Here is an 18493-nt window from a genome sequence, read left to right as displayed (position 1 = left end):
ATTTACCAACTCAGTGGTGTAGATAGGGTTGTGTGTCCCCGACTTCTCAGCCTGACTTGGCAGAGGTTATGATGTACGACGGAAAGCTACATTGCTCTCGAACCCTACTTCACGAGTTTGACAAAAGAAAGTTTCTGTCTTCGTTCTAGGCTACAATCTTTCAGATTGCCGGAGTTATACTACCAAGGATCCTTGGTCAGTCGTTGCGCGGGAAGGCTTCCGCAGGTTCAGATAGTGGACGCAGGCATCTGGTAGCTAGCCGGCGTACATCATCCACATCAGTTGGATACGTTCAACCTCAACATCCGTCGAACCGGCAGGTTCAGCTATAGCTTTTGAGATTTTGAGTGATCTATACCGTCCATCTATCAACTGTCAACTTCCCATGACTGGAGTGACGCGGGATGATGCTTCTTATCAATTTGACGTTAATCTCACAATGCAGGTTACAGCTGCCATACTCCAGATGTAGCCGTCCTCCCGTGTGCCGCGGACTAAGACATGTCAATGGTACTGATATAGGGTTCAAGCAGAAACGCTGTATCTTGGGCCGAACGAGGGGTAGAAAGCAAAGAAAGAGAAATTCAGGCTGCATCATCCGTAAATCGAATACGAGCCTAAATCGATAATACGGTTCTGGACAATATCGTGTTATCGATGTTGGCGTAGAATGTATCCACGGTTGTCAGTTATTTAAGGTTCGGTAACGTCTTGTCAAGCCAACCCTCTCTTTCTCTCTTGGTGGAGAATTTCAATAACGACGAGACAGTTGTATCCATGCTCAATCTTTATTTGAGTCGTTGCCTCGAGCTGGGAACTCTCCATTTAGGAAAATATATATACTAATCACCAAAAGAGTAGAATTCCTGAGTGTTGAGCATCTCTACTAGTGGCCCCATCACCACGCACAGGTCGCTACCCCGCGTATCGCTTCGTATATTTCTGGATGATGTTCCAGACCCAAAGCTGTGTCGCTCGTCATAAGCTCATCATCACCACAGCACGACCTCAGGATTGTAGATCCTCAATTCTTGCAGCTGCATCAGCTCTCGCTTCGGAGATCAACTTATTCCAGAATCATCTCATTCTCTCCATAATCTAATTAACCCCCCTGCAATATGCCCGTCCCCGACTACGGAGTATGGCGAGCCCACCCGGTGCATTACAACATCGACCACGCATCACAAGACCCCAAAAGCCCCCATCTTTCTTTATATTTCACCGAAACACGAGACAAACACTCTGACAAATGCCACCACGAATACACCGGAAGCGGCAAGGAAATTCGCGGCCTCAACCGTGCCGCCATCAACATCAAGTCCGTCGACAAGGACTCGCGCATAGTCTACTGGTTCAACGAAGATCTCGATGAGAACCACCTCACTGACTTGCTAGCCGATCTGCCACGCGGATTCCACCCCCTTGGCGAGCAACAGACCCCGGATCTAGGCCTCGATTACATTCGAAACAACATAATCAATATCCCGAGTGGCAGGCTTCTAGTCCACGACACCGACACCCCAAAAAACGAGTTACTCGATCTCCTAGAACCGCGCATGCAGGCCGCAATCCGCGAACACGCTGACATCTACCTCTTCGGGTCACGATCCAACTCCAACTCCGGCTCCGAAATGCACAATATCCACATGAACCAAGGCAACATGCCGAAATACCAAGCTGACGACGGGATCTTCCAAGACGGAGGGCTAATCTTTCATTTCGCGCGCGCCAAGAAATGGATCGGCCTCTTCATCACCTTTACCTCCCAGTCTGCACATACAGATGAACAATCCGGGCACGCGATCGGCAGCACGACATGGGCGGATTTCTTTAACGAGGATATGAAGGAAGAGCATTTAGAGGGTTCGGTCGCCATTGAAGAAGTTTCTGTCAATTCACGGAAATATCAGCTGAAGAATTGTACCGAACATCCCCTGCAGCTTGCGTCGTGGAAAATTCATAATTCGCATGGGGAATTTGAAAAGTTGCCGTCGACGGCTAAGTTGGATGCGTTTGCATCGGAGGTGTTTGAGGCGCCGAAGTGCGTGCTCTCGGATCAGGGGGATAATATCACGCTTCTGAATGAGAAAGGGCTGAAGGTGGCGGGGGTGAGTTATAGTGCGCAGCGGGTGAAGGCGCATTCGTCGCCGTTGGTGTTTGCTCATTGATGGTGTCTCTGTGGTCGGGTGGCTTTGGTAGCATGATATTCAACAATGAAAGCTGGCGGTATCAGTATTCATAGGCATACCATCTCATCTACTCAGATAAAAACAATTAAATAAAAAGAATACATACAACAGAAGGGATTCGCTGGTGGTCACCCACCCAACTACTAACCTCCCGGCGTGTGGCTTAAGTACGGCTGAGCGGACGGGAAGCCCTGTTTTCCACACCCTGTGGTCGTATGTGCTCAAGGGATAATGAGAACAGGCTATAAAGAGCCCAGGTTGCGAGAAAAACCTCGGTATTGGACATTGGAACACATATAGAAACTTATTTGGCGTTATATCTACTGAAAGTCATGATGGAAACACTGGTTCTCACAATCCCAGTCCCATGCGTGGCTCGGGTAGGGCAAGTTGGAATCGCTCGATTCGCAGATATATATTACCATCACTCCGAAGAGATCTGAACTCCATCAAAAGGTGTATAGAGCTTCTAGTGAGTATATCAATCGCACAGCACATATCAATCGCCAAAGTCTGATATGGTACGGAGGCGTCAAAGATAGAAAACTATTGTCAAGGGAGAGCACAAGAAATTAGAAACCGAAAAAAAAAAAAAATTTAGATTCAGAATGGAAGGTAACTAGAAGCCTACCACTCTACGGAGTACCCTGTGCTTTAATAGCCTGCCATGTCCCATGCTCCAGCAGTGAAGATGCTGATCAAGTGAGTGGCTCCAGTACCCTGCCGCTAAGATTGCTCTTCTAGATTACTTGTATTTTAACTACCTTGGGTTGTATGTTGAGCGTAACTGGTGGTGCGAGGATGGGCGGTCTTTTCGTTGTACTGGGATAAAGCCTTGGGTTTTCTTTTCACTATCCTTGAGTATAGGACAAAAATAATAACACATTAACCAATAATAAGACGATATGGCCGAGCGGTCTAAGGCGATAGACTAGAAATCTATTCTCTTCGGAGGCGTCGGTTCAAATCCGACTGTCGTCGTTTTTTGTTTTTTTTGTGCACCTCCGGATGGAACAATACGCTAAAGGGATCAGTTAAAGAACAAAAAGAAATAATTTGGTCCAGTGGGATTGGTTCGATTATAGCCTTATAGGACACCTTTGTCTGCATCATCTCAGTTAACTGGAGGTTTGTTTGGCAGGACCAAACTAGAGATGGATCGAGATGGAATTCAAAAAAAGAGTGATTGGCAAAGGTAAGGATAAGCTATAATTTAGCATTCGGCATTCACAATACATTATTTCAAACCGAAATATAAGCACACAATCCCCCAACTGCCAGAATTCCATCACCTCCCTTCTCAAGAATCAAGACATCTCCAACTCCCCGGAAACGATGAATTCCCTCCCACATACGTATTGCGCAGTGGATACCTAAAGCAATCAGCATTCACAACCGACAATCCAAACAATAATTCAACACCAACCTGCAATGATCCCGTTGAAGCTCCACCCCCAACGCCGGAGTATCATTCACAAACTTTGTCCCCCGAATCGTATCCGGAGGAATATCCCTCTCCACCCAATCCACCAACGCAGCCAACACACTCCCTTCCCTCTCGAACGGAATCGCCATAGCGACCGGCCCACCACCCTGTCCGATACCCCATGCCCCGGGTCCTGAATTACAATGTCCCATGCCTGAGATGCGAAAGAAGCGGAAGAAGCCATCCAGCCGCGAAGAGGACATCTGCATGGATCTGGATAAATGGTTATAGAATCGCGCTGTGTTGAAGCTGGTGATCTTTCCGTCTTGTTGGCCGTGAAAGGTGATGATTTTCCCGCCTCGATTGCGGTAGGTGGATAGATCGTTGGGCCACGTTTTGATGTTTTGGGGGTTGAGAGCTTCTGCGATGGAGGCGTCGTGGAGAGTAAATGTTGCTGGGTCCCAGGAGGGAGTGTAGACTACGTATTGGAACCATTCCTGGGGCTGAGGGTGAGTGTGCATGATGGATGGTGATGAGGGGGTGGACAGACCTCGGAATAGCTGAATGGTTTCCCCGCGTAGAGCTGCGTTGCAGCTTCTATCTCGCTGCCTGGTTGCATGGCTGGGAAGATTAATTGTCCATCGATGCCATACAGTGGGCTAAGAACCCGTCGGATGGTATCAACTTGGCTGACATTCAGACAGTTGTTGATTCTGTCCCTAGTACACATGATTGACTCTGGACGGAAGTGACATAAAGAAGGGTCTTCAATGATGCCATCAGCAACACCATCAAGGCTGTCGCATTGGCGGAGTACTTCTGGGTGAACGAGTTTCTCCCAATCAGACAGATTGATGAAGCTCGATGAGCCAGGGGATCCTGTAATGGGGAAAAAGCTGGCGCGCCAAGAGACCAGATTGTTGAAGTCTAGTGCTGGAGATCCGGCGACAATGCCGTCAAAGTCATCTGGAAATGATACTGCAGAGTTGATGCCCTGTCGGCCGCCAAAGGAGCATCCAATGTAGTAGGATTTCGTCGCAGCTTTGCTGTAAAAGCTCTGTGTGAGATTTTTGCCCATAGCGACGCTGACATGGAGACTGAGTTAGAGTTAGTATTTGCGTAGCTTGAAGTTTGGTACACAAACTGACGCTCTCCAGGCGTAATCCGCAAGGATATCCTCATTCTCATAGAAGCTCACCGCAGTGGTACCGTTGTGGCCGTTGTTGGAACCAACAGTAGCGAATCCAGTTGCGATACCGTACGCAAGGTCCTCGTATTTGATACCTTCTCGTTAGGTTAGCGATCCCCACTTCAGCCCTAGTACGTAAGCATAGGGGAATATCGTATTTGGCATGGAGAACCTACATCCATCAATTCCCCCATTCCCGGTGCCTAGAAATCTCCCCGTCCAGGTTTGAGGCAGCCATACTTCCATCGTCATGCCTGATCGATTTGATGTCTCAACCGAGAGTGCGAGGCGGCACATATCCACTGGGATAATTTGGCTCGGTCGATTACATGACGCGTCATTATACGGGAATGTGAGGTTTGTTCCTGCGGGTATGTACTCGGCGAATCCGATGGCATTGTAGATGTCGAGCTGGGGGAGGAACGATTGGCAGCGTGTTCGGAAATTGAATTTAGGGAATGGCTCTAGCTGGGGAAAGATGGATCCCAAGAGGAGGTTTGCCCAAGATGAGGGTTTCATCCTCGGGATTTGCTGTCTGGGCCCGTGAGCCTGGATAGGTGGATGAACTTTGTTGTGGGTGGAATTATGCTAGCGATGTACGGGGCAAGGAGGTGTTGATGCCGCGTAGTCTCATCTAACTTTTCTGACCGCTTGCAGTGAGACTTGGCGGTGGCTGATCTGGCTAATTGATGCATGTTGGACCAATAACTGCGTCGGGATGCCTATGACCTGCAGGTCATGTGATAGGGTTCAAGGTAATATGCATGGGTTTCGCATTGGTCTTAAATGTGACATGATGTATCCTATGTGTTGGGAAGATGACAGGAGCGATCCTAGTCAGAGATAGGCTAGCAGATAGGTCTGGGATTTTAGTATTGATAGAGGCTTCAAAGGTTCTTGGACTATGTAATAAGAGGTGTCATCATTGCTACATGTATTGACGAAAGCAAATGGAACAGTAGGTATTGAATTGAATAGGAGTCGTATCATAATGGGTTCTTTCAGGGAGGCTAAAGAATGGCTCAGTAGTGAGGTAGGGTTGGTTCGATTGAAGTTCGTCAGCCACTCTTCCCCACCATCTCCCCCGTGCAGTACCCAAGACTGAAATTAGAATTACTAGAGAACCTAGCTTAAGCACTCACAAGAGATTGCTTGTGCCACTTCAGTCCCTATCCCTAGTAGAGTATGACCACCCCTCAAATGCACCAGTGGTCTCTTTCCGAGCACGCATAACAATCTTTGATGTTGACACAGTCTTCATTTTTCTTACACTCTTCATGCGCGCAGCTCGGATTGGGCTTGTGCTTGGGCTTACCACCTTTCCCACCTTTCCCACCTTTCCCACCTTTCCCACCTTTCTTACCACCACCACCACGGCCTCCCTTTCTTGCAGCAAGTAGATTATCACGCGAATGCCTCTGCAGAGCAGACTCCATCGACTGATCCAATACTACACAATGCGCATCGGATGGCACAGCCAACACTTGGGCCTTGTCGTTGATCAGGTAGTACCCGCCGTTCCGATCGTCCAGGCTGCCATCGGGGTGCAGAATCGCCATTTCGGCCAGTTGGTCATGGGTGTCTAGCACGGGAATGGTCTCGGGGACCGGCTCCAGGTAGCGGGTGGTAGCCCCATTGGCGGTGGTGAGGGCGACGGAGAGGGCAAGAAGGCAGGTGAAGCAGAGCATTTTGAGTTTATCGCCTGTAAGGTTGCTCTTTGTTATCGGAGAAGGCGGGCGAAGAGAGAAGGAATGCTGGTGGTAAGGAGTTTGATGGGATTCAAGGGCTGTTTATATGCTTGGTTGCCTTTTTGTGTGGCTGAGCATGCACCGAGGAAGTCTGTTGCCTTCCAGGTGTTGATAGAGAATCGCCATCTTTGTAGGAAGATCCCTACGGTAGCAGAGAGTTTAAAGCTCGTTTTGACCCTTGTAGTGAGGCAGTGCTTGTCTCATTTGTCAGTTGGATCTAATCATCATATCCTTCGTAGGTCTGAGCCCCGTTGCCTCTGCAGAGAGGATATGAATCACCCGAGGCGTGGAAGGGGAAATAAATGAGTGTGGGAAACACATTATCTGCCCGTCGAGTTTTGTAAAGAAGGGTTGTAAGAAAGGGCGCGGTTTCAAGTGACGACTATGATCACTTCCACAGCTAAACACGTGGTGCAAGAGGGAACAACGAAAGGCTAAAGAGAGACAGACATTGAGCTGCTTTGTCAATCGTGCCGGTGCTGATTGGTGCACTTTTTGGAGCCAAGTCCGAGTATCCATGGACCATCCCGCAAAAGTCCAAAGTTATGTATTTGTGTCTCTTAGAGACTTTCGGCCCCAGCGGGCACTTCCGCCGATCACCCCGCGGCAGTCGGAGAAAGAATCCTGATAAGGGAACCCTCGAGCGGTCGTCGGTCGTCAGCAAGAATGGCCGCTTTCTAGGTGGAAGGAGCCACGAAAGTGAAGAGGTCCAGACCAAGTTGAAACTTCCTTTGCACTGGAATTTCTTCTACTATTTATTGGTTGACAAAGGTGTACAGACGCGATTTTATCGATCAGTATATGAAGTTAAAGTGATCGAGACAACTGTACTACAGCAAGCTAGAGGGTACGTACACCTAGGAATAAGGTTATCTTCGAGCCAGTAGATCGTGGATCGGCTCTATCTACAGAACGCTAAACCAACCCTTTCTTTTTGAGTGAAGCGCGAACCACAGCCTCCAAATCTTCATCCGTGGGCAACTCAAGCACCTTCATCCACTTGTCGGTCTTGTTGCCAAACTGTCCGATCTGCCATGGCCCATATGCAGTAGCTGCGATGACCTTGAACATCGACTCTTGCTTACCCTCTTTCATTTCCTTCATGCCAGTGGCAGCCCGCTCTTCTGAACTGCAAGGATGAATCGTAAACTTCTGACCGGAGAGCCGCTCGATAATCGAGAGTAGTTGATTTTGCGACGCGGTGAAAGACTTCACATAGACGTATTCATTTTTGGTCTCTTCCAGATGGCGAAGCGTGGAGATGATGGAGCGCGATACTTGCTCCAGCGTGCAAAGATCCACCTTGGGTTCTCCCTTGTCATAGAGAGCCACTGCCCGGTGTGGAAGATCCCAGCCTAAGTCCTTGTTGTCGAGTTCGAGGTTCTACATTCACATTAGCCCCTTCTCTCGGCCGCTTATTTACCGAAAATTGAAAACGGAACCACGTACCCAATGCAACCAACTGCCCGTGCAAATGGCAGTCCAGCTCAAACCCTCCTTCTCTTTGGTCTCCAAATGCTCGACAATCCGTCGTTTGGCGGACTGGAAGATTCCGACATCGACGCGATCGGGATCCGACGAATCGCCGCCATACTCGCTGGGAATAAAGCGCTGCACCTTGGCTGCCACCGCGGCATCCACAGCCACCCGCTGCGCATCCACGTGGGCCGTGGTGATGGTGGACACCACGGCATCTTGGCCCTGGAAAGCCGCAGTAAGGGCCTGCAAGTCGTCGTAATCGACCCGGTGGACGGGAGTCTCAGGGGGAAATGTGGCTTTGGAGGAGGATCGGACCAAGGCTGAGACGGTGAAACCGGCTTTGGTCAGGGCTGCAAGAACCACTGAGCCGAGAGCACCGGATGCCTGTCAAGAGTGCACTTAGTTCCAGTCGTTCTATTTACATTGGCAGCGATAAGGGAAGCGGGCTCACCCCCAGGATAATCACGTTTTTGATCGCCATGGCCTATCCAGCGACGTGATTGTCTAACAGTTTAAAAGTCGGTTTTGCGACAGAGTATAATAATCGAATGCCAACTGTCGAATGACTGGAAATTGGACAATTACCGGACCTGGATCATGGCGGAAGACCGACAGGCACGACGGCTTATTTGACCTGGTCTGGTCTCATTGCTCACGCCGCTTGCGTCATGGCAAAGCCTTAACGCAATTGACGGCTGCGCCACCCTGTACGGCCACCCAAAACATGCTTTCGTGAACGGGGACATGTCAATGATACTGATGCGTTCGCATACTCGAAATGGCCCACGGAGATATATCAGATGCATTTTAGCCTACCTATCGCGGTGATCATGCTTGAATCCGTTCATCTATTGGTGGCCAAGGACTCGCGAGTCTAATGGAAACGGGGGGGCGGTGAATGACTACGGGACTGGGTCAAGTCGCATTGACTCAGAATGTGACCGACCTCCCTGCATGCCGCCGATGCGGATCAGCTTTGAGTGACACCAGCCAGCCACTCCCGAGTCGGCCATCTGGGATCTGCCCAGGCACGCAGCTGCTGCAAAGCATCTCACTTGTTGCTTCGGTGTAGCTCTGTGTCGCATGATCAACTGACCCTGGAACGCAGTGATGGTATCTACCATAACATGACGAATGACGGACTTTCTGTAGCATATATCGACCTAGGGCTTTGTTAGTACAGAGTTAGTCGTCTTCCAAACGGGGTCTCCCAATTGGTCGGGATTTTGTCCGCATTCAGATAATGCTTGATTGGCTGGTAGAGGCTCACCGCCCCTTCCGCGAACCCACTTCCCGCACCCCATCAAAATCCACGACGTCGGCGCCGGCGTTGTGCAACTGGTGTTAGGGAGCCTTTTGGCCTCGTTCATTCCCGGATCGACTCGACACGGGGAGTGCCTTGCATGCCCGCATGATGTAATACCTATTAAAGAAAGATAAGAGATCATCCTCGGTACCATGTACCTCTCTCTATAGCTTCCAATTACAGCACCCTTACACCTGTTCAGGCTGTGCTAATCCCTTACTCTTGCCATCCCTTCCGGGATTCTTGGCCTCGCAGTCATGAGTGAATCTGAAGTTGGAGATCATCGGGAGAGGGGGCAGCTTTGCACATCATTCTCGGTCAGATAATTCCTAGAGATGAGCAGTCATAGTAAACAACAACCTGGCCTATTTATGAGCCAAGGACCCCAGAAGACCGGAGCTAGCCTTCCCTGTTTCCTGCCCTATCCACTCCACTCAGCCCTTTCCTTCTCCAGGCCATTGTATCCTTCACAGCGCCTACCATGATTTCTCACACCTCCAAGATGACCGAGCTGGCAGCTCGGATTAGCGAAAACACCGCCAAAGTAGATGCCTACCTACGCAGTCGGGGCCTCCCCTTCCCCTCCTTCCACGAAGACGGGCCCGTGGACTTCGGTATCGACGACGAGGAGATCCAGCAAGCTCAAGAAGAGGCCATCTATTCCTCCTTGGAGCTTCAACGGCTCCTCCAAGGCCCGAAACAGTTCTACCGTCCCCTCGTGAGTGGACTCACTCCATAGTCTCCTCCTTGCCGGTTCGTCCGAAATGGAGTAGTATGAACCCACACGCCCACAGGGCCAACACTAACCCATCATATCACCAGCCAAACATCATCAGTCTCCAAGCGATTTCCAAATATGAAATTGCAACCAAAGTCCCCATCCACGGTCAGATCTCTTTTGCCGATCTCGCCCAACAATGTGGCCTCAGTGAAGTCAACGTCCGTCGATTTCTGCGCTACGCCATGTTCTTCCATAAAGTCTTTTGCGAGCCGCGTCAGGGTTACGTGGCACATACCGCTGCCTCGCGGTTCTTGGCGGAGAACAAAGTCATCCAAGACGTTTTGTCTCACTATGCAGAAGAAGCGGGTCCTTCTTATGCTTTGGTATGCTGACCGTCTGTCACCACATTAACCCGACTGACATCATCTTCCAGACACTCCGTGCCCTTGACGAATTCAACGGACAAGAAGAACCCAACCAGACTGTAAGTTAAGGACACCACAATCCATCATGCACACTATTAACGCTCTCCTCGACACAGGGATGGAACCTCTACCACCAAACCACCGATTCCCCATGGGAATACTACGACACACACCCCGAACAAGCCCGACGATTCTTCAGCACCATGGCCTACGAGACCGAACTGCAAGACCGATCCAACACCGTCCTCGTCAACAGCTACCCATGGTCCTCTCTCCGCCCCAATGGCACCCAAGCCACAGTCGTCGACCTCGGCGGATCACGAGGTGTAACAGCCACGGCCCTCGCACAGTCCGTTCCAAACCTAAAGGTGATCGTCCAGGATATCCCATCAATGATCAAGGGTGCCAAAGAAGGGATTCCATCAGAGGTCGGCAACCGGGTGGACTTTGTGGCGCATGACTTCTTCAAGACACAGCCCCTGCACGCGGACGCCTACATTATCCGCCACGTCTTTCACAATTGGTCCGATACGAACGTGATTCGCATTCTGCAAGCTCTGGTTCCGGCGTTGCATCGGGGTTCGAGGATTATTATTAATGATTATATTGCGCCCCCGCCGGGTGTGACGACGCCTTTGAAGGAGCAGCGGCTGCGGTAGGTTTAGCCTTTTTTTTTTACCACGATCAGATTGTTGAATCATTGGCTTCGCACTGGCACGCATACTGATTAATGGCTACAGGGAAATGGACATGACCATGTTGACCCTCTGCAACGCCTACGAACGAGAGAGCCAAGATTGGAAGAATGTCATCGAGCGGGCCGACTCGCGCTTTCAGATCGCACAGATGTTGGTACCGAATGATAGTGAGGGTATCATTGAGATTGTGTGGGAGGGTTGAACAGGATATCTTGGCGCTATCACTCAAACTTCAAGACTTTCTTGTGAGATGAGTGATTTATATGATAGATGATAGACGATAGACGATGGCGCATGATTCCCATGTGCTGTCATGACAAGCACTTATGACAATGATGGACATGGAATATAATCTATGTGCAAGCGAGTGTGTACTTGCAGAACCCTAATCTTGGAGAATATATCCGGAATATGCGGCTCACCTCTTGAATTCTATGACTTCTGTCTGATCACTGTATGTCTACGAAGGTCAGCAATGATCTCCCGCGTACTTCGAACCAAATATTTGACCATTTCCTGGATATCGGACATCGTACTACTCTACTCCCCCACCCCACATATAATCCAGCATCAGGCCCACAAGCAGCTAAAAACCGGTTTCATTGTGATGAATTCCCCATCCACATCACACCATTCACCACCAATAACACCCATCCCGACACACCGCGAATCATCTATCCCGCATTGAGATGAACTTATCCTCCCTCATCGCTGACTCTGAATCCATTTCAAGCCTTGCCAAGAATGGTTGGAAGAAGAAATTACACCTGGAAGGGAGCAATAGTAGTGGTTGGTACACTGACAGGAACTGGCATGAAGGGGAGCCGAAACCGGTAAACCCACAGCGATGGAATTTAATTCCGCGGTGGAGATGGATATTACGAGACCTCATGCCACGGTGAAGGGGTCACGGAGTAGTGCGAGTTAAGATATAGTAAGAAAAATAGGAAAGGGGTGCGGGTTCGAATGTATGTGGGAAATATGGGGGTTTGATGACTGGGCTCGTGTGAAATTTCCTGGAGGTACTGCGCGATAGCGTAGCCAATGCCTGAGGCGGTGCCAGTAACAAAGACTTTACCTTGCATGGGGGGCATGTTTGCTTGGTGGAAGGATGTGGTTTTGGATGATGAGTTTCTTATGGTCTTGTCGTTGGCGTTGATTGTAGGGCTGGACGGTCATGACATGGGACGCACGCAAACTCCGTCTCTTAACTCCGTTATTTCCGACATGTGAAACATTCGTATAGAAATTCGTCGCGCTGCTTACAGTCTGGAAATTGGTCAGAAGTGTCCCCAAGGTCCTTGTTGGTGGGGATGGGTTCATGACAGTACCTGGTCTGGTTGGATGCCACTATATCCGACGGTATGGACGGAGTACTTGTAATGTTTTTCTCACTTCAAACTTTTTCATATATTGGAAGAGCATGATAGCTATACATCTATTATGACGATGTAGCAGACCGAGTATCCGCAGACCGAGTATCCGCAATATTATACACAAGTTTCTCCCCACTAACCTTCCCCTCTTTCAAGAGCTGAAGACCGCCCAAAATACCATCCAACCCCCCATCGCCAACCCTAGGAGGATGGACCTTCATTTTCCCAGCCGCCAACAAGTCCTCGAAGATCGTACAGAACCGTTCCGAAAACGCCCTATCATCCGGCCGAGCAGGGATATCCCTCGGTCCGAACTTGAACGGTTCTCCGAACGCCGTGTAGGCCATGGTAGCGCGGTCTCTGACATTATCGCGCTCAATGCTGATGGGCAAGAGGGAGCTATAATTGCCTCCCTGCGAGGAAAGAGCACGGTCACAGTAGTCCGCACTGCTTTTCAGTGAGATGGTGTCGAATGCTAGGGTTAGAGAATCGCCCGTCTGCTGCCGGATCGCCTCGGCAGTGCTTGGGTCATTGTAGTCGAAGACCTTGTCAGCGCCGATGCTTGTTACTTGCTCGAAGTTACGAGGCGAACAGGTAGTCAAGACCTCATAGCCGGATAACTTGGCAAATTGGATTGCCAATGTTCCGGTTGCCGTGGAGCCACCATAGATCAAGATCGGGAGTGACTGTTGGAGAGGTTCGGTAGGGAGGGCAAGTCGGAGACTTTGATAAAGTCCTTGAGCGGCTGTAGTGACTCCCAGACCGAGGGTGGCCGCCTCTTCGAAGCTCATCTTATCGGGGATCCTGTACTGAAGATCCCCCTTGACGACGATAAACTCCGCAAAGGTTCCATCCTCAGGCTGGACGGCGTTAGATCCGTGCGCGAAGCCGCAAATGCGGTCTCCCTTTTGGAAGGGCTTTTTGACATTCTTGCCGACTTCCTGTACCACTCCGGCGTAGTCGCAGCCAACGAGAACCCCAGGCGGAGCCAGATAATCGATGTGTTTCCAGTCGGTAGGATTCAATGCGACGCTGACGGTTTTGACGAGAATGCCGTCATCGCGTAGCTTCGGGATGGGTCTGTCGGAAACTAACGCCGCATGTGTGGGGGATGTAACGATGATGGCTTTTTGAGATGTCATGGTAATTGAGTGCCTCGGCAGAGAGGAAAGGAACAGGGGAAATGAGGGCGTATGGGTCAATTGGACCCTGAGAGGGGTAGTTATAAAGTAAGCCACTCGCATTAGCGTGAAAACCTTGCCACGGAATCCGAACATCTAAAGTCCGATGCTCCGAGGACCCTTGAACTCTTGAATCCCTTCGTGCCCTGTAATTAGTGGACCCTGTTGGCGCCAAGATCGATTGAGTCTGTTTGCTGCGCCTTCATCAGCTTACGTTGAGCAAGTAGATAGGGGGTTCTGATTCTCAGTCAGAGAGGGGATGGGTGGGCATAGAACAATCAGTCCATCTTTGACACGGTTACCTTCAAATTTGCGATGCAATGCAACAGTTCACAGGGCAGAATGGTGCCATATCTGGACCTAGCATCATGTTAGCGAACTGGTTTGGTTTCAGCCCTGCATGACCCACCAGTCATCCGGCTTTACTTCGGTCTTATGTCCGGTTCTATGACAGCATCCGGTATACACATGTCTGAGATGGTATATCAAGGACACGACCAGCTACGATCACAACCATCTACCACAAGCGTCAAGCGTTCCATTCTACCCATTCTTCTCTCTCTGCTGCCCATCATCAACTCCATCAAGATGAGCGCCCCGCAGTCCCCTCTGTTCCGGCATCGCCAGCTCGCCCCCGCCGCTTCCGTCCGCGTATCCCCGTTATGTCTTGGCACCATGACCTTCGGCGGCGCCCAGCAAGACCGTTACGGAGACTGTTCCCGGGAGGACGCCTTCGCAATGCTCGACCACTTCGTCAGTCAAGGCGGCAACTTCATCGACACCGCGAGCGGCTACCAGGCTGGGCAATCCGAAATCCTGCTGGGCGAATGGATCGCCGCACGCGACAACCGCGATGAGATTGTTCTCGCCACCAAATACACCACTCCCTATATGCTCCACCACAAGGACAAGATCCAGTCCAACTACGGTGGAACCGGGGCCAAGTCGATGAAGGTCAGCGTGGAGCACTCCTTACGCAAGCTCCAGACCACCTACATTGACTTGCTGTATGTCCACTGGTGGGACTACACGACCTCGATTCCGGAATTGATGCATGCGCTGGACGATCTCGTCAAATCAGGCAAGGTCGTGTATCTGGGCATCTCGGATACCCCGGCGTGGGTGGTCTCTAAGGCGAATCAGTATGCTCGGGATCATGGACTGCGACAGTTCTCGGTGTACCAGGGGCAGTGGAATGCCGCGATGCGGGATTTCGAGCGCGAGATTATCCCCATGTGTCGGGATGAGGGCATGGCTCTTTGTCCGTATGGTGTGCTCAATCAGGGTCGGTTCCAGACCGAGGCTGTCTTCAAGGAGCGGGAAACGAACAATCCGGGTCGGAAGTTCATTCCCACGTCGGAACATGATAAGAAAGTGTCGCGGGCGCTGGAAGCTATTGCCAAGGAGAAGGGGGTCGACTTGCTTCATGTGGCTCTCGCGTATGTGAGATACAAGGCGCCGTATGTGTTTCCGATTGTGGGTGGACGCACGGTGGAGCATCTCAAGGGTAGTATTGAGGGGTTGAAGGTGGTGTTGACGGATGCCGAGGTGGCCCAGGTGGAAGAGGCCTACAGTTTCGATTATGGCTTTCCGAATGTCTTCCTGAGCGGGTCGATGTTCGACGGTGGCATTTCGAGAATGGCCAACGGTCCGGGTGATGTGTGGTTGACCAAGAATATGGGGACGTTTGACTGGGTCGCCGCGCCATCGCCGATCAAGCCAGCTGAGAATTGAAATTAGCCTTGTTGCTGTCCACAGAGGATGATTTAGCATTGTGATATAGATCAAAGCAATATATTTGTTATCCGAGCTGTTTGAAACGAGCGTCATGAATTAACACCATCGTGATCTCAATAGATTTCATCCTCGAATTTTTTGATTTTCCTGTAAGTTTCAATATTAAGCGCTCTTAGCCGTCTTTCTCATCTTCCAGACCAATTTATACCTCTATCGACCATCCCGTCGCCCGGTCTTTTTACCATAAGCAGGATTCTCTGCCCTAACAAACCCCTCCTCGTTCTCATAGATCCCTGCCCATTCCACAGCATCATTCAGTGTCCGAAACAAATATTGTAAAGATGGATATCATTCATTCCAACTCACTGTCTCGTACATACGACCACAGGGTGTGGAGAACAGGGCTTCCCGTCCGCTCAGCCGTACTTAAGCCACACGCTGGGAGGTTAGTAGTTAAGTAGGTAACCACTAGTAAATCTCTTCTATTATATATCGGTATTCACCCCCTTCTTCTTTTTATTTCAGATAGGGTCTTCTTACTGCCTTGTCTTTACTTCCTTCACCTAAAGTCTAGCTTCTCCTAAACTTATCCTATCTATTTTGTACCTACTACCCCGCCTAAGAATGGAAAGCTGACGTATTTATTAAAAAGATATCTGAGATAAGACCGTAATATAAATTTTTTTAGTCTACTATTTTTATCTACTATCTATATATTTTCATGAATTAAATATCCACTGATTGTCCATATAATTACTATTAGAGTTATTTTCTATATAGTTATTATGCTCTATAACTTACCCTCCGCGATCTTTATCCCGCGGGAGGTGTTATATAGATCTGATACTAGACTAAAAAAAGATCTACTTATATATTTTAGCTTTAAGATTATAAATACTGGTTCATCGGGTTTAAATTTTAATGAATAATCTTATTAAACTATTTAAAATTAAAAATATAAAAAGAACTTGAGTTAATATGTACAAGTAGAGAATAGAACAACTATTTTTAATGATATTAAAAAATACTTTGTTCCTGGCAATGTATATAAGCTATCTATCTAGTTAACTATTATTATTTAAGTGAGTATTGTGTTATAATACTGCTACCACTAATACTATTTTACAGTTTTTAAAAGAATAGTCTTTTTTTAAGAACAACCAAAGGCTTCTAATCTGTTAGATAATAGAGATAAATCTCTCATCTATTATTTTAAAAATGGGAGACTGATGCGCAGCTAATTATTTAATAAAAGAATAATTAGAAGTTTAATTCTAGATTAATATCTCTAGATATACCTTGTACGTTCCTTTCTCAGATATCTTGTATCTATGGAAATCTTCTATAAAAATTAATCTAGAATTTTAGCTTAAGATTTTTAAGGTAGTATCTCTGTATATTGAGCTGTCTATCTTACTATAATTATAAAAAGCCGCTTCTATAGGATTTTAAATAGTCTAGTAGTTGTAATATCCTAGTCCTAGATATCTAGAACTAATTTTTTAGTAAAAAAACTTCTATGAGACCTAATAAACCCTCATTTTAAGATCTGAGAGAGATAATTATTTAGAAGATACTTCTATTAAAGAATTTGATAGGTTGTAAAGCTTGTCAAGGCAGAACATCAGTATAATAATAAATAATAAATTATAATAAATATAGAAAAGTCTAACTTAAAAATCTAAGCTATGGATTATAAAAAGAATCTAGATGCCTATTAATTACTAATTTTTTCTTTTTTTCTTTTTTTTTCTTTTAACTTTTATATGTTCTTCTATTCAAGATAATAATAAATATAGTATAGGATTCTAATTATCCGAGGCGTATAGCTATAGACCAGTCTAACTCTATTAAAAAAATAAATCTATATATTAATAGTAATAGATTGTTAAATATATTTTTAAAGAACTTTTTATTCCAGCTAGGGGATAGTTGTAGTAAGAAAGTAATTAATCTAGAAGATTAATCTAATAAGTTTATAGATTATTCTATTGAGATCTATAAGAGTAAGAAAGAAGATAAAAATCATAGCTATAGTAATATTATTTAAAAAATTAATAAAGATAATATAGTAAAATATATTTTAATCTTAGTTATACTAACAATCTTATAGAATATCTAATTGAGTTTAATAATGATGAGAAGAATAGTTATAAGAATAAAATTAATTTAAAATTAGTTTTTATTTATATCTGGTATAGCCAAGATAACTAGATAATAAATAATAAAATAATTAATTTTTTTAAAATTTAATAACTAATTCTAATTTAAAAACTAGCAAGTAAATTTATTCATATGTAAGATCTATTATATTAATTTTATTAATATAGTTTTTTCCTACTGCTATCTTTTTTATTATAAATATTTTAGTAAGTATTATTATAACTATTTCTAGACAAAATATTACCAGATTAGTAAAGATTTATAGGAAAAGGGAAACTGGATTATACATTATCTATATTATTAAACTAAGATTGATAGATATTTTATTAAATCATTATATTAAAATAGAAATTAGTATTACTATATTTTTTTTAAATATACTGATTCTAAGAATAGACCCATATGCTTTATTACCTATTATATATTCTGAGAAATATAGATTAACTATATATAAATTTACGTGCGGGAGGCTTTAACTAGTTAATTAATTAATTAAAAAAACTAGTTCGGTAAACTAGTTACTATAGAAATCTAATATACTAGAGATTTTTTTTTTTTTTTAAAATATAGATTCTATTATTTTATATAAGTTTACTTAGAATATTAATATAACCTATAGATTATTTATTTTATATATAGCATCTATTAGTTTTTTCTAGTTATTTACTATCTACTCTATACCATAGTAATTGATACTATTTTATTTATATACTACGTGAGACCTTATTTTAAAGTTAGAAAGTTATTTCCTTATTAACTATAATATATCTATATATTATATAAGTAATCTTAAATAGTATTCTAGATATATTATATCCCCCCATAGATATATAGTTATAATTAATATTTATATCT

The 18493-nt window shown here is 46.5% G+C and overlaps 6 protein-coding genes and 1 non-coding gene across 7 annotated transcripts; 4 read left to right on the top strand and 3 right to left on the bottom strand.

Annotated features, from left to right (window-relative positions):
- Positions 1 to 1118: 1118 nt before the first annotated feature.
- On the top strand, positions 1119 to 2168 carry BO80DRAFT_409185 (uncharacterized protein; the record flags this gene model as incomplete). The annotated part of the gene is made up of 1 exon (XM_025717875.1): positions 1119 to 2168. One exon carries the CDS (start codon positions 1119 to 1121, stop codon positions 2166 to 2168), a length of 1050 nt encoding a protein of 349 aa, XP_025574287.1.
- A 920-nt stretch (positions 2169 to 3088) lies between these two features.
- On the top strand, positions 3089 to 3170 carry BO80DRAFT_t190. Its single transcript has one exon. It is a non-coding gene; the product is annotated as a tRNA-Ser (tRNA).
- A 189-nt stretch (positions 3171 to 3359) lies between these two features.
- On the bottom strand, positions 3360 to 5418 carry BO80DRAFT_426046 (tannase and feruloyl esterase). Its single transcript, XM_025719663.1, has 5 exons — positions 4981 to 5418; positions 4764 to 4899; positions 4166 to 4712; positions 3616 to 4112; positions 3360 to 3562 (listed from the first exon to the last, which is right to left on the bottom strand). The coding sequence occupies exons 1-5, from the start codon at positions 5321 to 5323 to the stop codon at positions 3490 to 3492; spliced, it is 1596 nt and encodes a 531-aa protein (XP_025574286.1). The 5' UTR covers positions 5324 to 5418; the 3' UTR covers positions 3360 to 3489.
- A 1872-nt stretch (positions 5419 to 7290) lies between these two features.
- BO80DRAFT_409181 (aromatic alcohol reductase) lies at positions 7291 to 8618 on the bottom strand. Its single transcript, XM_025717874.1, has 3 exons — positions 8483 to 8618; positions 8002 to 8415; positions 7291 to 7935 (listed from the first exon to the last, which is right to left on the bottom strand). Exons 1-3 carry the CDS (start codon positions 8510 to 8512, stop codon positions 7468 to 7470), a joined length of 912 nt encoding a protein of 303 aa, XP_025574285.1. The 5' UTR covers positions 8513 to 8618; the 3' UTR covers positions 7291 to 7467.
- A 1029-nt stretch (positions 8619 to 9647) lies between these two features.
- BO80DRAFT_426044 (S-adenosyl-L-methionine-dependent methyltransferase) lies at positions 9648 to 11576 on the top strand. Its single transcript, XM_025719662.1, has 5 exons — positions 9648 to 10055; positions 10160 to 10441; positions 10492 to 10542; positions 10600 to 11138; positions 11224 to 11576. The coding sequence occupies exons 1-5, from the start codon at positions 9819 to 9821 to the stop codon at positions 11381 to 11383; spliced, it is 1269 nt and encodes a 422-aa protein (XP_025574284.1). The 5' UTR covers positions 9648 to 9818; the 3' UTR covers positions 11384 to 11576.
- A 1025-nt stretch (positions 11577 to 12601) lies between these two features.
- On the bottom strand, positions 12602 to 13740 carry BO80DRAFT_426043 (zinc-binding alcohol dehydrogenase family protein). The gene has a single exon (XM_025719661.1). It carries the CDS (start codon positions 13697 to 13699, stop codon positions 12623 to 12625), a length of 1077 nt encoding a protein of 358 aa, XP_025574283.1. The 5' UTR covers positions 13700 to 13740; the 3' UTR covers positions 12602 to 12622.
- Positions 13741 to 14131: 391 nt separating this feature from the next.
- BO80DRAFT_426042 (aldo/keto reductase) lies at positions 14132 to 15498 on the top strand. The gene has a single exon (XM_025719660.1). The coding sequence runs from the start codon at positions 14207 to 14209 to the stop codon at positions 15470 to 15472; it is 1266 nt and encodes a 421-aa protein (XP_025574282.1). The 5' UTR covers positions 14132 to 14206; the 3' UTR covers positions 15473 to 15498.
- The last annotated feature ends 2995 nt before the right edge of the window (positions 15499 to 18493 follow it).

Source organism: Aspergillus ibericus (assembly GCF_003184845.1).
Source record: "Aspergillus ibericus CBS 121593 unplaced genomic scaffold BO80scaffold_25, whole genome shotgun sequence".
In the NCBI taxonomy this organism is placed as follows: Eukaryota; Fungi; Ascomycota; class Eurotiomycetes; order Eurotiales; family Aspergillaceae; genus Aspergillus; species Aspergillus ibericus.
The sequence above is the reverse complement of the archived record's forward strand: the minus strand, read 5'-3'. Positions and strand labels throughout refer to the sequence as shown.